This window comes from Oncorhynchus nerka, linkage group LG11 (assembly GCF_034236695.1).
Source record: "Oncorhynchus nerka isolate Pitt River linkage group LG11, Oner_Uvic_2.0, whole genome shotgun sequence".
Classification (NCBI taxonomy): Eukaryota; Metazoa; Chordata; class Actinopteri; order Salmoniformes; family Salmonidae; genus Oncorhynchus; species Oncorhynchus nerka.
The window spans coordinates 10,905,553-10,919,476 of record NC_088406.1 but is presented as its reverse complement, the minus strand read 5'-3'; the positions used below and the strand labels follow the sequence as shown (position 1 = coordinate 10,919,476).

Genomic DNA, 13,924 nt, shown 5'->3' with positions numbered 1-13,924 from the left:
CGCAGACTGCCCCACTGGTAACCTAGACAGCAAACTGTCCCACTGGTAACCTAGAGAGCAGACTGCCCCACTGGTAACCTAGACAGCAGACTGTCCCACTGGTAACCTAGACAGCAGACTGCCCCACTGGTAACCTAGAGAGCAGACTGCCCCACTGGTAACCTAGAGCGCAGACTGCCCCACTGGTAACCTAGACAGCAGACTGTCCCACTGGTAACCTAGACAGCAGACTGTCCCACTGGTAACCTAGAGAGCAGACTGCCCCACTGGTAACCTAGAGAGCAGACTGCCCCACTGGTAACCTAGAGAGCAGACTGCCCCACTGGTAACCTAGAGCGCAGACTGCCCCACTGGTAACCTAGACAGCAGACTGTCCCACTGGTAACCTAGAGAGCAGACTGCCCCACTGGTAACCTAGACAGCAGACTGCCCCACTGGTAACCTAGAGCGCAGACTGCCCCACTGGTAACCTAGAGAGCAGACTGCCCCACTGGTAACCTAGAGAGCAGACTGTCCCACTGCTAACCTAGAGAGCAGACTGCCCCACTGGTAACCTAGAGAGCAGACTGCCCCACTGGTAACCTAGAGAGCAGACTTCCCCACTGGTAACCTAGGTAACCTGCTCAATAGTGGATTTAATTTACCTGATAAAGAACTGAAACAACACGTACAAAGAGAGAAAACAAGAGAATGTGTCTTAGAAAAATGCAATTTGTATTAAAAGTATTTTGAAAACAAAACAGACAGCTGTTAAAAGGTCTGAAATTAAACTTACAATCGGGTTAGATTTTTCAATGGTACATCACATTTTCTTTTAAAAACAAACATAGAACTCATTTGATTTAAGTGGTCTGGAAGAAGCGTTTGGTGTGGTTAGGTCAAGTGGTTCCAGTACCTGTGTATTTCAATGTACATTTGGCCAAACCCATGAGAGAAATTGCAAAAAAAAAAAAAAAACTTGGTTTTCAAAAGGCCAAAACGAAAAAGACAACCACCATTCCTTTATCAAAAGGCTTTTTGTTTCATTGTTTCTTCTTCTCCCACCCCAAGAGATTATCCAGAGCAGTTAGGAACTTTGTGGATTGCCATGTTGTGGGTTTCTTGTGGAGACACTCTGGTTGGCACTGAATTTGAACAGCTGATTTGTCTTGGAAAGGCACTCGATGCGAGGGTGGTCGGGTCGCCGTCCTCCGTCACTAAAGTAAGGTCCTCGCACACGTTGAAGGAGAGAAAAAAAAAGGTGAGGGACACTCGTCATAACACTCCACAAAAATGCTGTCCAATTCTTACATCATTGACTTTGAAAAACATCAACTTTGTGTGTTGTGGCCACAGACCATGACTCCATGAGGGTGGGAGAAATGTCACTCAACCCCCCCCCCAAAAAAACAACAACAAGTGTGCAGCAATTAATAAAATATACATTTCTAGTCATCTCCACTTTTCAAAAAAGAAATATCCATAGCATTTCAGGTCCCAGTCTCAAAGTCTTTGCTGTTGGGGATGTGTTACAGTTGAATGTGCAAGAGACCGGGGTTTCTAACTCAGCTGATCTCTAGATCTGACATTTATGTTGACATCAATGGTGTACATTGAGTTTGCTGCAAAGAAACACCAGCAGAGTGGAATTCCTGAAGAGTGGCCCCAGCCCTCCCTGCATGGCCACTCCCCTCCTCCCCTGTGGAATTCCTCCCCTCATTCTGTCCAAGACCAGGGTGAGCCACGAAGAAGAACTCAACAGTACAGCCTCCCTGCAACACAACCTCCAAACACAAAAAATATATATGGTGAAATTGAACGTCCGTTTGAGTTGAAAGATTCAGAGAACATCTCAACATTGCACCGGGCAAACTGTTTTCCAAGGATGCAAGTGCCAGTTTGAAATTGTAACTATTTTCCCAGAACATTCAAGTATTCTGCCATGTAAACACTGGTATCGATGAGATTTCTGTATTTTCTAAGCGTGTGCAACACATAGTAAGTAGTACGACACTTTCCAATACTAATGACAGTTAACACCAAAGTATTGTCTGTTTTTATCTTCAAGCTAAACTTGTTAGTTCTCGATTCTTGTTGGTTTAACTTTACATTAATATTAGGAATGGCTAACTCACCATTTGCAAACTTTAAAAAAAAAAACGATTTTTTTTTCTCACTCAGATTCCCCTTTTAAATAATAACACAGGACGAGCAGCACTGGTCGTCTCCACCTGGTGCTGAAGCATAGTTCATCTGTCTGACAATCTCTGCAAACAGTTCGTCCACCGAGCCTTTATTTTTGGCTGAAGTTTCCATAAACGGGCAATTCCACTCATCCGCCAGCGCTTTCCCCTCCCCGGACGAGACCTCCCTCTCGCCCTCCAGGTCCACTTTATTCCCGACCAGAATCATCGGCACCCTCTCGTTCCGTTTCACTCGGATGATCTGATCCCTCATTGGTTTGATGTCTTGGAAGCTTTGTTGGTTGACCAAGCTGTAGACTAGGATGAAGCCCTGCCCGTTTTTTATGTACAGGTCTCTCATGGAGGCAAACTGCTCGGTCCCCGCCGTGTCCAGTATCTCCAGAACGGAAGGAGATGAGTCCACCTCGATCTCCTTTCGGTAGAAATCCTCTATCGTGGGATCATATTTCTCTATAAAGGATCCAGTTACGAATTGCACAGTCAATGCGGATTTTCCAACTCCGCCGGATCCGAGCACCACTACTTTGTATTCTCTCATGGTTCTGAAAACAGCCCTCTCTCGTCTCTGATTCCTCTCGAAAGCGCTCCCCGTCCGCTAGCAGTCCTGCTGTATTTCAAACCGAAGGCAGCGACGCCGTTGTGCCTCTGGACGCAGTTTTCAGCCCAAATTCGCAAGTTCAGTGTGAGAGTAAGATGGGTTCCGACCGTGACCCAGCATTAGAAATGTGACATGTTGAGCTCCACCGCTTTTTTGAACCTTGTGCAATGTCTGTGTTCGTGGAGTGGCCACCGCGCGCTCTCTTCCTGCCCACACTCCACAGAACGTAGCCAACGTGGTCACGTCACAAGCTGAAGAGTTTGCGCTCTGTTTTCTTAAAGGCGCAGACACACACCCTGGCCGCTGTCAAAAAGCAAGATTGGCCACAGGAAACTGCCACACCTTTGGCATGCTTGCATGAATAAAGCTTGAGTCAGAATGTTTGACTCATTGCATTTTCGGCCTAGGTTGCACACCTCAAACCGACATAGATGTCTGCTTAACGTTGTTTTATTTCTTAAAGAATAAACAAGGTTGAGTTGGTAAGTTCTCTGGTAGGCTCTGACATATTGCTTTCAACAATCCATTGCTTTAGGTGATATAGCCTAGGCCCTATAGTGGATATAAAAAAGGACCAGGGACTATGGGTTCGCCTGGGACTAAATTACTGTTACCGTAAATATAATATGTATCGGAGAATGTTGACATTAGTGAGTTACGTATTCACACCATCTTCCCGACAGGCACAGTCTCACACCCACCCACATGAAACATTCTGCCACTGATAGTACAGTCCAGTGGACAACCATGTCACGAAACATAGCAGCACTGCATCATAATATGTGAGACTATTTATTGTTTTCCAGCCTCATCTATCATTTGAAAAATATGTTATACAATAAAACCCCTTTATCCCTCTGTGCAAGTTATTTTAGTTCTGACCTGGTGTTACCTATGGGGCTGGGAAAGTCTTAAGGTTTGGCCCACCTCTCTGTGGGTGTCTGTGACATGTTACCATTGAGCTGACTGGAACCAGCCTTGTGCTATTGGTTGAGTCATCACAGGTGACTGCTAGGGGTCATGGAGCACAGAGAGATCACAACAGAACCAGAATTGTTGGCACATAGCTGTGTGTGTGTGTGTGTGTGTGTGTGTGTGTGTCTGGGTGTGCGTGAGTGAGTGAGTGCACTACATCAGGGAGCAGTCAGTTATGTCATAGTATTGCCTGTCAGGCATTACCCAGGGTTACTTCTTGTTAGGGAAACTCCAGAAGGTCATTTACTATATAAAGCTCTCTCTCTTTCTGTCTCTCTCTCTTGCTCTCTGTCTCGCTCTCTCTCTCTCAATTCAGGTCAAAGAGCTTTAATGGCATGGGAAACATGTGTTTACATTGTCAAAGCAAGTGAAATGGTCACACAAGTTCCAAAAGAATAAAGACAAATGTCATGTTATGTCTATATATGTCTCTCTCTTTCTCTCTGTCTGTCTACGTAGGTGTGATTACCACTGTGTAATCAATGGCAGGACGGTATGGGTGCTGCTGATTAGACCTCTGTGACCTCGTCACCTCGGGGCAGAATGAATGAGGGAACGGAATCGGTCAGATCGATACGTTTTTAATCTCACCACACATCCAATGATCTCAGGCTGTTCTGGGTCAGTGAAAACCCTCTGTGGTTGGGCGACCCTCTGAGATCACAGATGAAGCTTGTTTGATGATGCCTAGAGGTCAGGGCGCGGTTGCATAAAACACGTCAGGTGGATATTGCACATGGTTTACAGAATATGAATACACACACGCACGCATGAACACACACACACACGCATGAACACACACACACACACACGCATGAACACACACGCACACACACACGCATGAACACACGCACACACACACGCATGAACACACACACGCACGCACGCACACATGAACGCACACACACACGCACACGCACACACACACACACACAGATTAAATGAACTCAAAGCCAGTCATCTCCTCCATTGAGCTACCCCAGTCCAGACATGATTAATTGCTGGTGTTATGTCCAAGCTGATAAATTGCTGCTGAGACACAGCAGGTCATGGCCCTTACTGGCTCCTCTCAACCTAGGTGTGTGGATTGGCCCGTCCAATGGGGACTGGAGGCAATCCAATTCAAAGGCCTTAAATTGATAGAGGAATGTCACACTTTAGTGCCTGGGTGGCCAGTCAGCCATGTCAATTGAGACCATGCGAGTGATAATTAGGTCTGTAATTCATAAGCTAATGAGTGGTGTTTCCCAGGTGAGCCTCTGTTAGCAGGTCATTCTTGATGTAATTGGATAATGATGTTTACTGTCTCACGACCTCACCAGGTCAATGGTGCCTTGGCCTCCTCACTTCCCTCGAAACCGGTACTACACACTCATATACACACACACACACACGCACACACGTGTCCACACACAGCCTCTGATACATAATGACATGGAACACCCCACATTAACACATGTCACCACACGTTGCTGTGGGAAACAACAGAGAAAATCAGTTAAGGCTTTTCTACATAACCTTTGTGTTTGTAAACACTGTTCTTCTGTAAATCCGTTCTCGTGTCATTACACAGACCACAACGACAACAAAAATGGCTTCCTTCTTTGTCAAAAGATAATGTTGTTTCCTTATATGGGATTTTACTCATATCTAAAAACCTTCCTTCTTTTCTATTTTCATTGTTCCATTCATGCATTTATTCATCATTCTTCCGCAGCTTTTCTGACGTGAGAGACTAGAGGGACTGACATCTCTGATTCCACCGAGATCCTGTGAAATACCAATATAGTAAAGACAAATCATACTTGACACCAGTGGTGTTTAAGATGAGGGAGGATAATTTTACATTTTTAATGAGCATGGCCTTATTTATATTACAGCATATTGGATGATTGTCATTCATATTCCATTTACCCAGGTCAATGTAACATCGATAGGTTTAGGCAACTACATGATACTCAAATTTTCCGTCATGTTGCTGCAATGTAGGTGCACAGGTCGAGATACATAGATACATAGACACAGGTCGAGATACATAGATACATAGACACAGGTCGAGATACATAGACACATAGACACAGGTCGAGATACATAGATACATAGATACATAGATACATAGATACATAGACACAGGTCGAGATACATAGATACATAGACACAGGTCGACATACATAGATACATAGATACATAGACACAGGTCGAGATACATAGATACATAGATACATAGATACATAGATACATAGACACAGGTCGAGATACATAGATACATATATACATAGACACAGGTCGAGATACATAGATACATAGACACAGGTCGAGATACATAGATACATAGACACAGGTCGAGATACATAGATACAGGTCGAGATACATAGATACATAGACACAGGTCGAGATACATAGATACATATATACATAGATACATAGATACATAGACACAGGTCGAGATACATATATACATATATACAAGATACAGGTATACATAGAGGTCGATACATTTTACATAGACACAGAATTGGTTACATAGATACATAGACACAGGTCGAGATACATAGATACATAGATACAAACAGCATGATCCGAGATACATAGATACATAGATACATAGACACAGGTCACCTTTTATTAGATACATAGACACAAAACGAGATACATATCATACATAGACACAGGTCGAGATACATTGATACATACAAATGATACAGGTATCAGATACATATAGATACATAGATACATAGATACAGTACAGTGTCAGATCATAGATACATAGATACAATGATGGCAATAAATTAATAAAACCAAAAAGATTACATAGACACAGGTTCTGAGATACATAGATACATAGATAGATACATAGACACAGGTCGAGATACATAGATACATAGACACAGGTAAATGAGATTTACATAGCATAGACACCTCTCAGCCATGGCAGTCGAGATACATAGATACATAGACACAGTCAATACATGATACATAGATACATAGATACATAGATACATAGACACAGGTCGAGATACATAGATACATAGATACATAGATACATAGACACAGGTCGAGATACATAGATACATAGACACAGGTAGATACATAGATACATAGATACATAGACACAGGTCGAGATACATAGATACATAGATACATAGATACATAGATACATAGATACATAGACACATAGATACATAGATACATAGATACATAGATACATAGATACATAGATACATAGACACATAGATACATAGATACATATATACATAGATACATAGATACATAGATACATAGACATAGATACATAGACACAGGTCGAGATACATAGATACATAGATACATAATACATAGACACATAGATACACAGGACACATCGAGATACATAGACACAGGATACATAGAGATACATAGAAATAGATACAGTTTGTAGACAACAGATACATAGTACATAGATACATAGATACATAGACACATAGACACAGGTCGAGATACATATATACATAGACACAGGTCGAGATACATAGACACAGGTCGAGATACATAGATACATAGATACATATATACATAGACACAGGTCGAGATACATAGATACATAGATACATAGACACAGGTCGAGATACATAGATACATAGATACATAGACACAGGTCGAGATACATAGATACATAGACACAGGTCGAGATACATAGAGATACATAGATACATAGACATATATACAGATACATAGATACAGATACATATATACATAGATACATAGACACAGGTCGAGATACATAGATACATAGACACAGGTCGAGATACATAGATACATAGATACATAGATACATAGATACATAGACACAGGTCGAGATACATAGATACATAGATACATAGATACATAGATACATAGATACATAGATACATAGATACATAGACACAGGTCGAGATACATAGATACATAGATACATAGACACATAGATACATAGATATAGATACATAGATACATAGACACATAGATACATAGATATATAGATACATAGATACAGGTCGAGATACATTTTTAGTAATCAAGGTGCCTAACAGTGACACATTCAATAATGTTTTGCACACTTTTGCCTGCATCTAGCATGATCTAGGGTGTAATCATTAGTCCAACAGTTGTGAACGATACATAGACACAGTTTCTATTGATACATAGACAAATTCAGGTATGTTAATCCCTGTTTCATCCTTTTTGCTTCTGTTTCAGAAATGTTTTTCAACAGAATACATGGATACATATATACATATATACAAAATGAATACACCCCTGATCACACGCAAACTCACTTCACTTTCATAGCAGCCACATACAAACAGCATGATCACTTTGATACATTACATAGATACATGATATAATTCCTTCTCGCTTCTATATACGCACTCTTGTCCTCTTACCTTTTCCCACAGGTTATATAGATACATTGTACATGACTTCAGCACAAAACCTTTCCAAGCAAAACCTTCATATCATAGACACAGGTAACATGGATACACTCCAGGAAGTAGATAAGAGCCTACATCATTGTCACCATATTACCAAATGTCATAGGTATCATGGCTACTATAACGAAAGGGTTGGTAAACCTGCTACAATCATGCAGTACAGTGTACAGTCAGAGAGCAGTTTTAGCAGTTACAATGGCGGGCCCTGGTGGCAATAAATTAATAAAACCAAAAGCTTACCTTGACTTGGAAGAGTTCTAGTGTTGGATAGCCACAGCCAGCTAGCTAACATAGCATCCCTCTCTGTTTGAGCCGGGTGTTTCAGTAGGCTAAACTAGCTAGCTGCATTCGGTGGCTAAGAGAACGTGAAGAAAATATAGCTAGGTCTCTCTCGCCCGCTCTCGCTTCTCCTTCAGTTTTGAATAAATGAATTTGTACAAAACTGTTAAACTATGATCTTTCTTTCTCTCTCTCTCTCTTTAAAAAAAAAAAACATGTTTCACATTTTTTTTAAATGAAATTCACTGAGGAGGATGGTGCTCCCCTTCCTTCTCTTAACAGGATATAGCAGGACATAATCCACTGGGTCAGCCATGGCAGAGGGACAGCACCATAATTAACACGTCTCTGTGACGAAACAGCTAATTAATGATAGAGGGAGATATCTGTGTTATATTCCCTTCAGATAGTTGGATAGTCCCCAGGGAAAGAAGGAAGGATAATTGCATATTTAGTGTTATACAAATTCAAATTGAATTAATTATTGAATTTATAGGCTACTGTTAGGTAGCCCACTAAATAGATCAAATCAAGTCAATCAAATCAAATGTTATATGTCACATGCTTTATAGACAACAGGTGTAGACTAACAGTGAAATGCTTTATAGACAACAGGTGTAGACTAACAGTGAAATGCTTTGTAGACAACGGGTGTAGACTAACAGTGAAATGCTTTGTAGACAACAGGTGTAGACTAACAGTGAAATGCTTTGTAGACAACAGGTGTAGACTAACAGTGAAATGCTTTGTAGACAACAGGTGTAGACTAACAGTGAAATGCTTTGTAGACAACAGGTGTAGACTAACAGTGAAATGGAATGCTTTGTAGACAACGGATTGTAGACTAACAGTGAAATGCTTTGTAGACAACAGGTGTAGACTAACAGTGAAATGCTTTGTAGACAACAGGTGTAGACTAACAGTGAAATGTTTGTAGACTAGACTAACAGTGGAATGCTTTATAGACAACAGGTGTAGACTAACAGTGAAATGCTTTGTGTAGACTAACAGTGTGCTTTGTAGACTTGTAGACTAACAGTGGAATGCTTTGTAGACAACGGATTGTAGACTAACAGTGAATGCTTTGTAGATGCTTTGACTAACAGTGGAATGCTTTGTAGACAACGGATTGTAGACTAACAGTGAAATGCTTTGTAGACAACAGGTGTAGACTAACAGTGAAATGCTTTGTAGACAACAGGTGTAGACTAACAGTGAAATGCTTTGTAGACAACAGGTGATTGTGCTTTGTAGACTAACTAACAGTGAAATGAATTGTAGACTAACAGTGGAATGCTTTGTAGACAAATAGATTGTAGACTAACAGTGAAATGCTTTGTAGACAACAGGTGTAGACTAACAGTGAAATAGACAGGTGTACTAACAGTGAAATAACAGTGAAATGCTAACTGTTGTAGACAACAGGATTGAAATAGACTAACAACAGTGAAATGCATTGTAGACTAACAGGTGTATAGACTAACAGTGAAATGCTTTGTAGACAACAGGTGTAGACTAACAGTGAAATGCTTTGTAGACTTGTACAACAAGGAAGTCCTGTTTGTACTAACAAATGGCAGAGTTAAAACAACGGATAAGATGAATGCTTAAAACAATTAAAAATAAGATGACTTAAAAAATTTTTTTAAAGCAGTCACATGAGGAATAAATACACAGTTAATATCAAATAAATAAGAGTAGAAAATAACATGGTTATATACAGGAATTAGAAAATAACATGGCTATATACAGGGAGTAGAAAATAACATGGCTATATACAGGAAGTGGAAAATAACATGGCTATATTCAGGGAGTAGAAAATAACATGGCTATATACAGGAAGTAGAAAATAACATGGCTATATACAGGAAGAAGAAAATAACATGGCTATATACAGGGAGTAGAAAATAACATGGATATATACAGGAGTAAGAAAATAACATGGCTATATATAGGAAGTATGAATAACATGGCTAACAGGGGTATGAATAACATGCTATATATAGGAAGTAGAAAATAACATGGCTATATACAGGAAGTATGAATAACATGGCTATATACAGGAAGTAGAAAATAACATGGATATATATAGGAAGTATGAATAACATGGCTATATACAGGAAGTATGGATAAATATATAGGAGGGTATAAATAATATGGATATAACAGGAAGTATGAATAACATGGCTATATACAGGAAGTATAAAATAACATGGCTATATACAGGAAGTAGAAAATAACGGCTATAATAGGAGTAAAAATAACATGGCTATATACAGGAAGTATAAATAACATGGCTATATACAGGAAGTAGAAAATAACATGGCTATATACAGGGAGTAGAAAATAACATGGCTATATACAGGGAGTTGAAAATAACATGGCTATATACAGGAAGTAGAAAATAACATGGCTATATATAGGAAGTATGAATAACATGGCTATATACAGGAAGTATGAATAACATGGCTATATACAGGAGTAGAAAATAAATATATACAGGAGTTGAAAAAAACATGGCTATATACAGGAAGTAGAAAATAACATGGCTATATATAGGAAGTATGAATAACATGGCTATATACAGGAAGTATGAATAACATGGCTATATACAGGAAGTAGAAAATAACATGGCTATATATAGGAAGTATGAATAACATGGCTATATACAGGAAGTAGAAAATAACATGGCTATATATAGGAAGTATGAATAACATGGCTATATACAGGAAGTATGAATAACATGGCTATATACAGGAAGTATAAATAACATGGCTATATACAGGAAGTATAAATAACATGGCTATATACAGGAAGTATAAATAACATGGCTATATATAGGGGTGTGAATAGATAATGACAGTAACAGGAGTATGAATAACATGGCTATATACAGGAAGTAGAAAATAACATGGCTATATACTAGGAAGTATGAATAACATGGCTATATACAGGAAGTAGAAATAACATGGCTATATATAGGAAGTATGAAAAACATGGCTATATACAGGAAGTATGAATAACATGGCTATATACAGGAAGTATAAATAACATGGCTGGATACAGGAAGTATAAATAACATGGCTATATACAGGAAGTATAAATAACATGGCTATATACAGCGAGTAGAAATAACATGGCTATATACAGGGAGTAGAAAATAGCATGGCTATATACAGGAAGTAGAAAATAACATGGCTATATACAGGGAGTAGAAAATAACATGGCTATATACAGGAAGTATAAATAACATGGCTATATACAGGGAGTAGAAATAACATGGCTATATACAGGGAGTAGAAAATAACATGGCTATATACAGGAAGTAGAAAATAACATGGCTATATACAGGGAGTAGAAAATAACATGGCTATACAGGGATTAGTAATAACATGGCTATATACAGGAAGTAGAAAATAACATGGCTATATACAGGAAGTAGAAAATAACATGCTATATACAGGAAGTATAAATAACATGGCTATATACAGGAAGTAGAAAATAACATGGCTATATACAGGAAGTAGAAAATAACATGGCTATATACAGGACGTAGAAAATAACATGGCTATATACAGGAAGTAGAAAATAACATGGCTATATACAGGAAGTAGAAAATAACATGGCTATATACAGGAAGTATAAATAACATGGCTATATACAGGAAGTAGAAAATAACATGGCTATATACAGGAAGTAGAAAATAACATGGCTATATACAGGAAGTAGAAAATAGTATACTATTTATACTGTAGGTAGGGGTAAAGTGACTAACAGCAACAGGATATATGTCACCTTCTGACCATAGTTCTTGTGTGTTTTCCTTGTTTTTGTGTTGGTCAGGACGTGAGCTGAGTGGGCATTCTATGTTATGTGTCTAGTTTGTCTATTTCTCTGTTTGGCCTGATATGGTTCTCAATCAGAGGACCAGGTGTTAGTCATTGTCTCTGATTGGGAACCATATTTAGGTAGCCTGTTTTGTGTTGGGTTTTGTGGGTGGTTGCTTCCTGTCTTTGTGTTTTCTGCACCAGTTAGGACTGTTTCGACACGTTTATTGTATTGTTTTCTGTTCATGTTTAGTTTTCTCATTAAAAAACATGAACTCTAATCACGCTGCGTTTTGGCCTCTCCTTCCCAGGAAGAAAGCCGTTACAATAGATAATAGACAGCAACAGCAGTATACTGTAGGTAGGGGTATAGTGACTAGGCAACATGATAGATAATAGACACTAACAGCAGTATACTGTAGGTAGGGGTAAAGGATAGATAATAGACAGTAACAGCAGTATACTGTAGGTAGGGGTAAAGGATAGATAATAGACAGTAACAGCAGTATACTGTAGGTAGAGGTAAATGATAGATAATAGACAGTAACAGCAGTATACTGTAGGTAGAGGTAAAGGATAGATAATTTACAGTAACAGCAGTATACTGTAGGTAGGGGTAAAGGATAGATAATAGACAGTAACAGCAGTATACTGTAGGTAGAGGTAAAGGATAGATAATTTACAGTAACAGCAGTATACTGTAGGTAGGGGTAAAGGATAGATAATAGACAGTAGCAGCAGTATACTGTAGGTAGAGGTAAAGGATAGATAATAGACAGTAGCAGCAGTATACTGTAGGTAGAGGTAAAGGATAGATAATAGATAGTAACAGCAGTATACTGTAGGTAGAGGTAAAGGATAGATAATAGACAGTATACTGTAGGTAGGGGTATAGTGACTAGGCAACATGATAGATAATAGACAGTAGCAGCAGTATACTGTAGGTAGAGGTAAAGGATAGATAATAGACAGCAGCAGCAGTATACTGTAGGTAGGGGTAAAGGATAGATAATAGACAGTAGCAGCAGTATACTGTAGGTAGGGGTAAAGGATAGATAATAGACAGTAGCAGCAGTATATTGTAGGTAGGGGTAAAGGATAGATAATAGACAGCAGCAGCAGTATACTGTAGGTAGGGGTAAAGGATAGATAATAGACAGTAGCAGCAGTATACTGTAGGTAGGGGTAAAGGATAGATCATTTTAAATTTTTTACCTTTATTTAACTAGGCAAGATCAGTTAAGAACAAATTCTTATTTTCAATGACAGCCTAGGAACTATGGGTTAACTGCCTGTTCAGGGGCAGAACGACAGATTTGTACCTTGTCAGCTCGGGGGTTTGAACTTGCAACCTTCAGGTTACTAGTCCAACGCTCTAACCACTAGGCGACCTTGCCGCCCCATAATAGTCAGTAACAGCAGTATACTGTAGTTAGGGGTAAAGTGACTAGACAACAGGATAGATGATAGACAGCAACAGCAGTATACTGTAGGTGAGGGTAAAGGATAGATAATAGACAGTAACAGCAGTATACTGTAGGTGGGGGTAAAGGATAGATAATAGACAGTAACAGCAGTATACTGTAGGTAGGGGTAAAGGATAGATAATAG

The 13,924-nt window shown here is 39.3% G+C and overlaps 1 protein-coding gene across 1 annotated transcript; it reads right to left on the bottom strand.

Annotated features, from left to right (window-relative positions):
• Positions 1-693: 693 nt before the first annotated feature.
• Positions 694-2,995, bottom strand: LOC115127729 (ras-related protein Rap-2b). Its single transcript, XM_029657344.2, has 2 exons — positions 2,115-2,995; positions 694-1,763 (listed from the first exon to the last, which is right to left on the bottom strand). Exon 1 carries the CDS (start codon positions 2,719-2,721, stop codon positions 2,170-2,172), a length of 552 nt encoding a protein of 183 aa, XP_029513204.1. The 5' UTR covers positions 2,722-2,995; the 3' UTR covers positions 694-1,763; positions 2,115-2,169.
• Between the last annotated feature and the right edge of the window lie 10,929 nt (positions 2,996-13,924).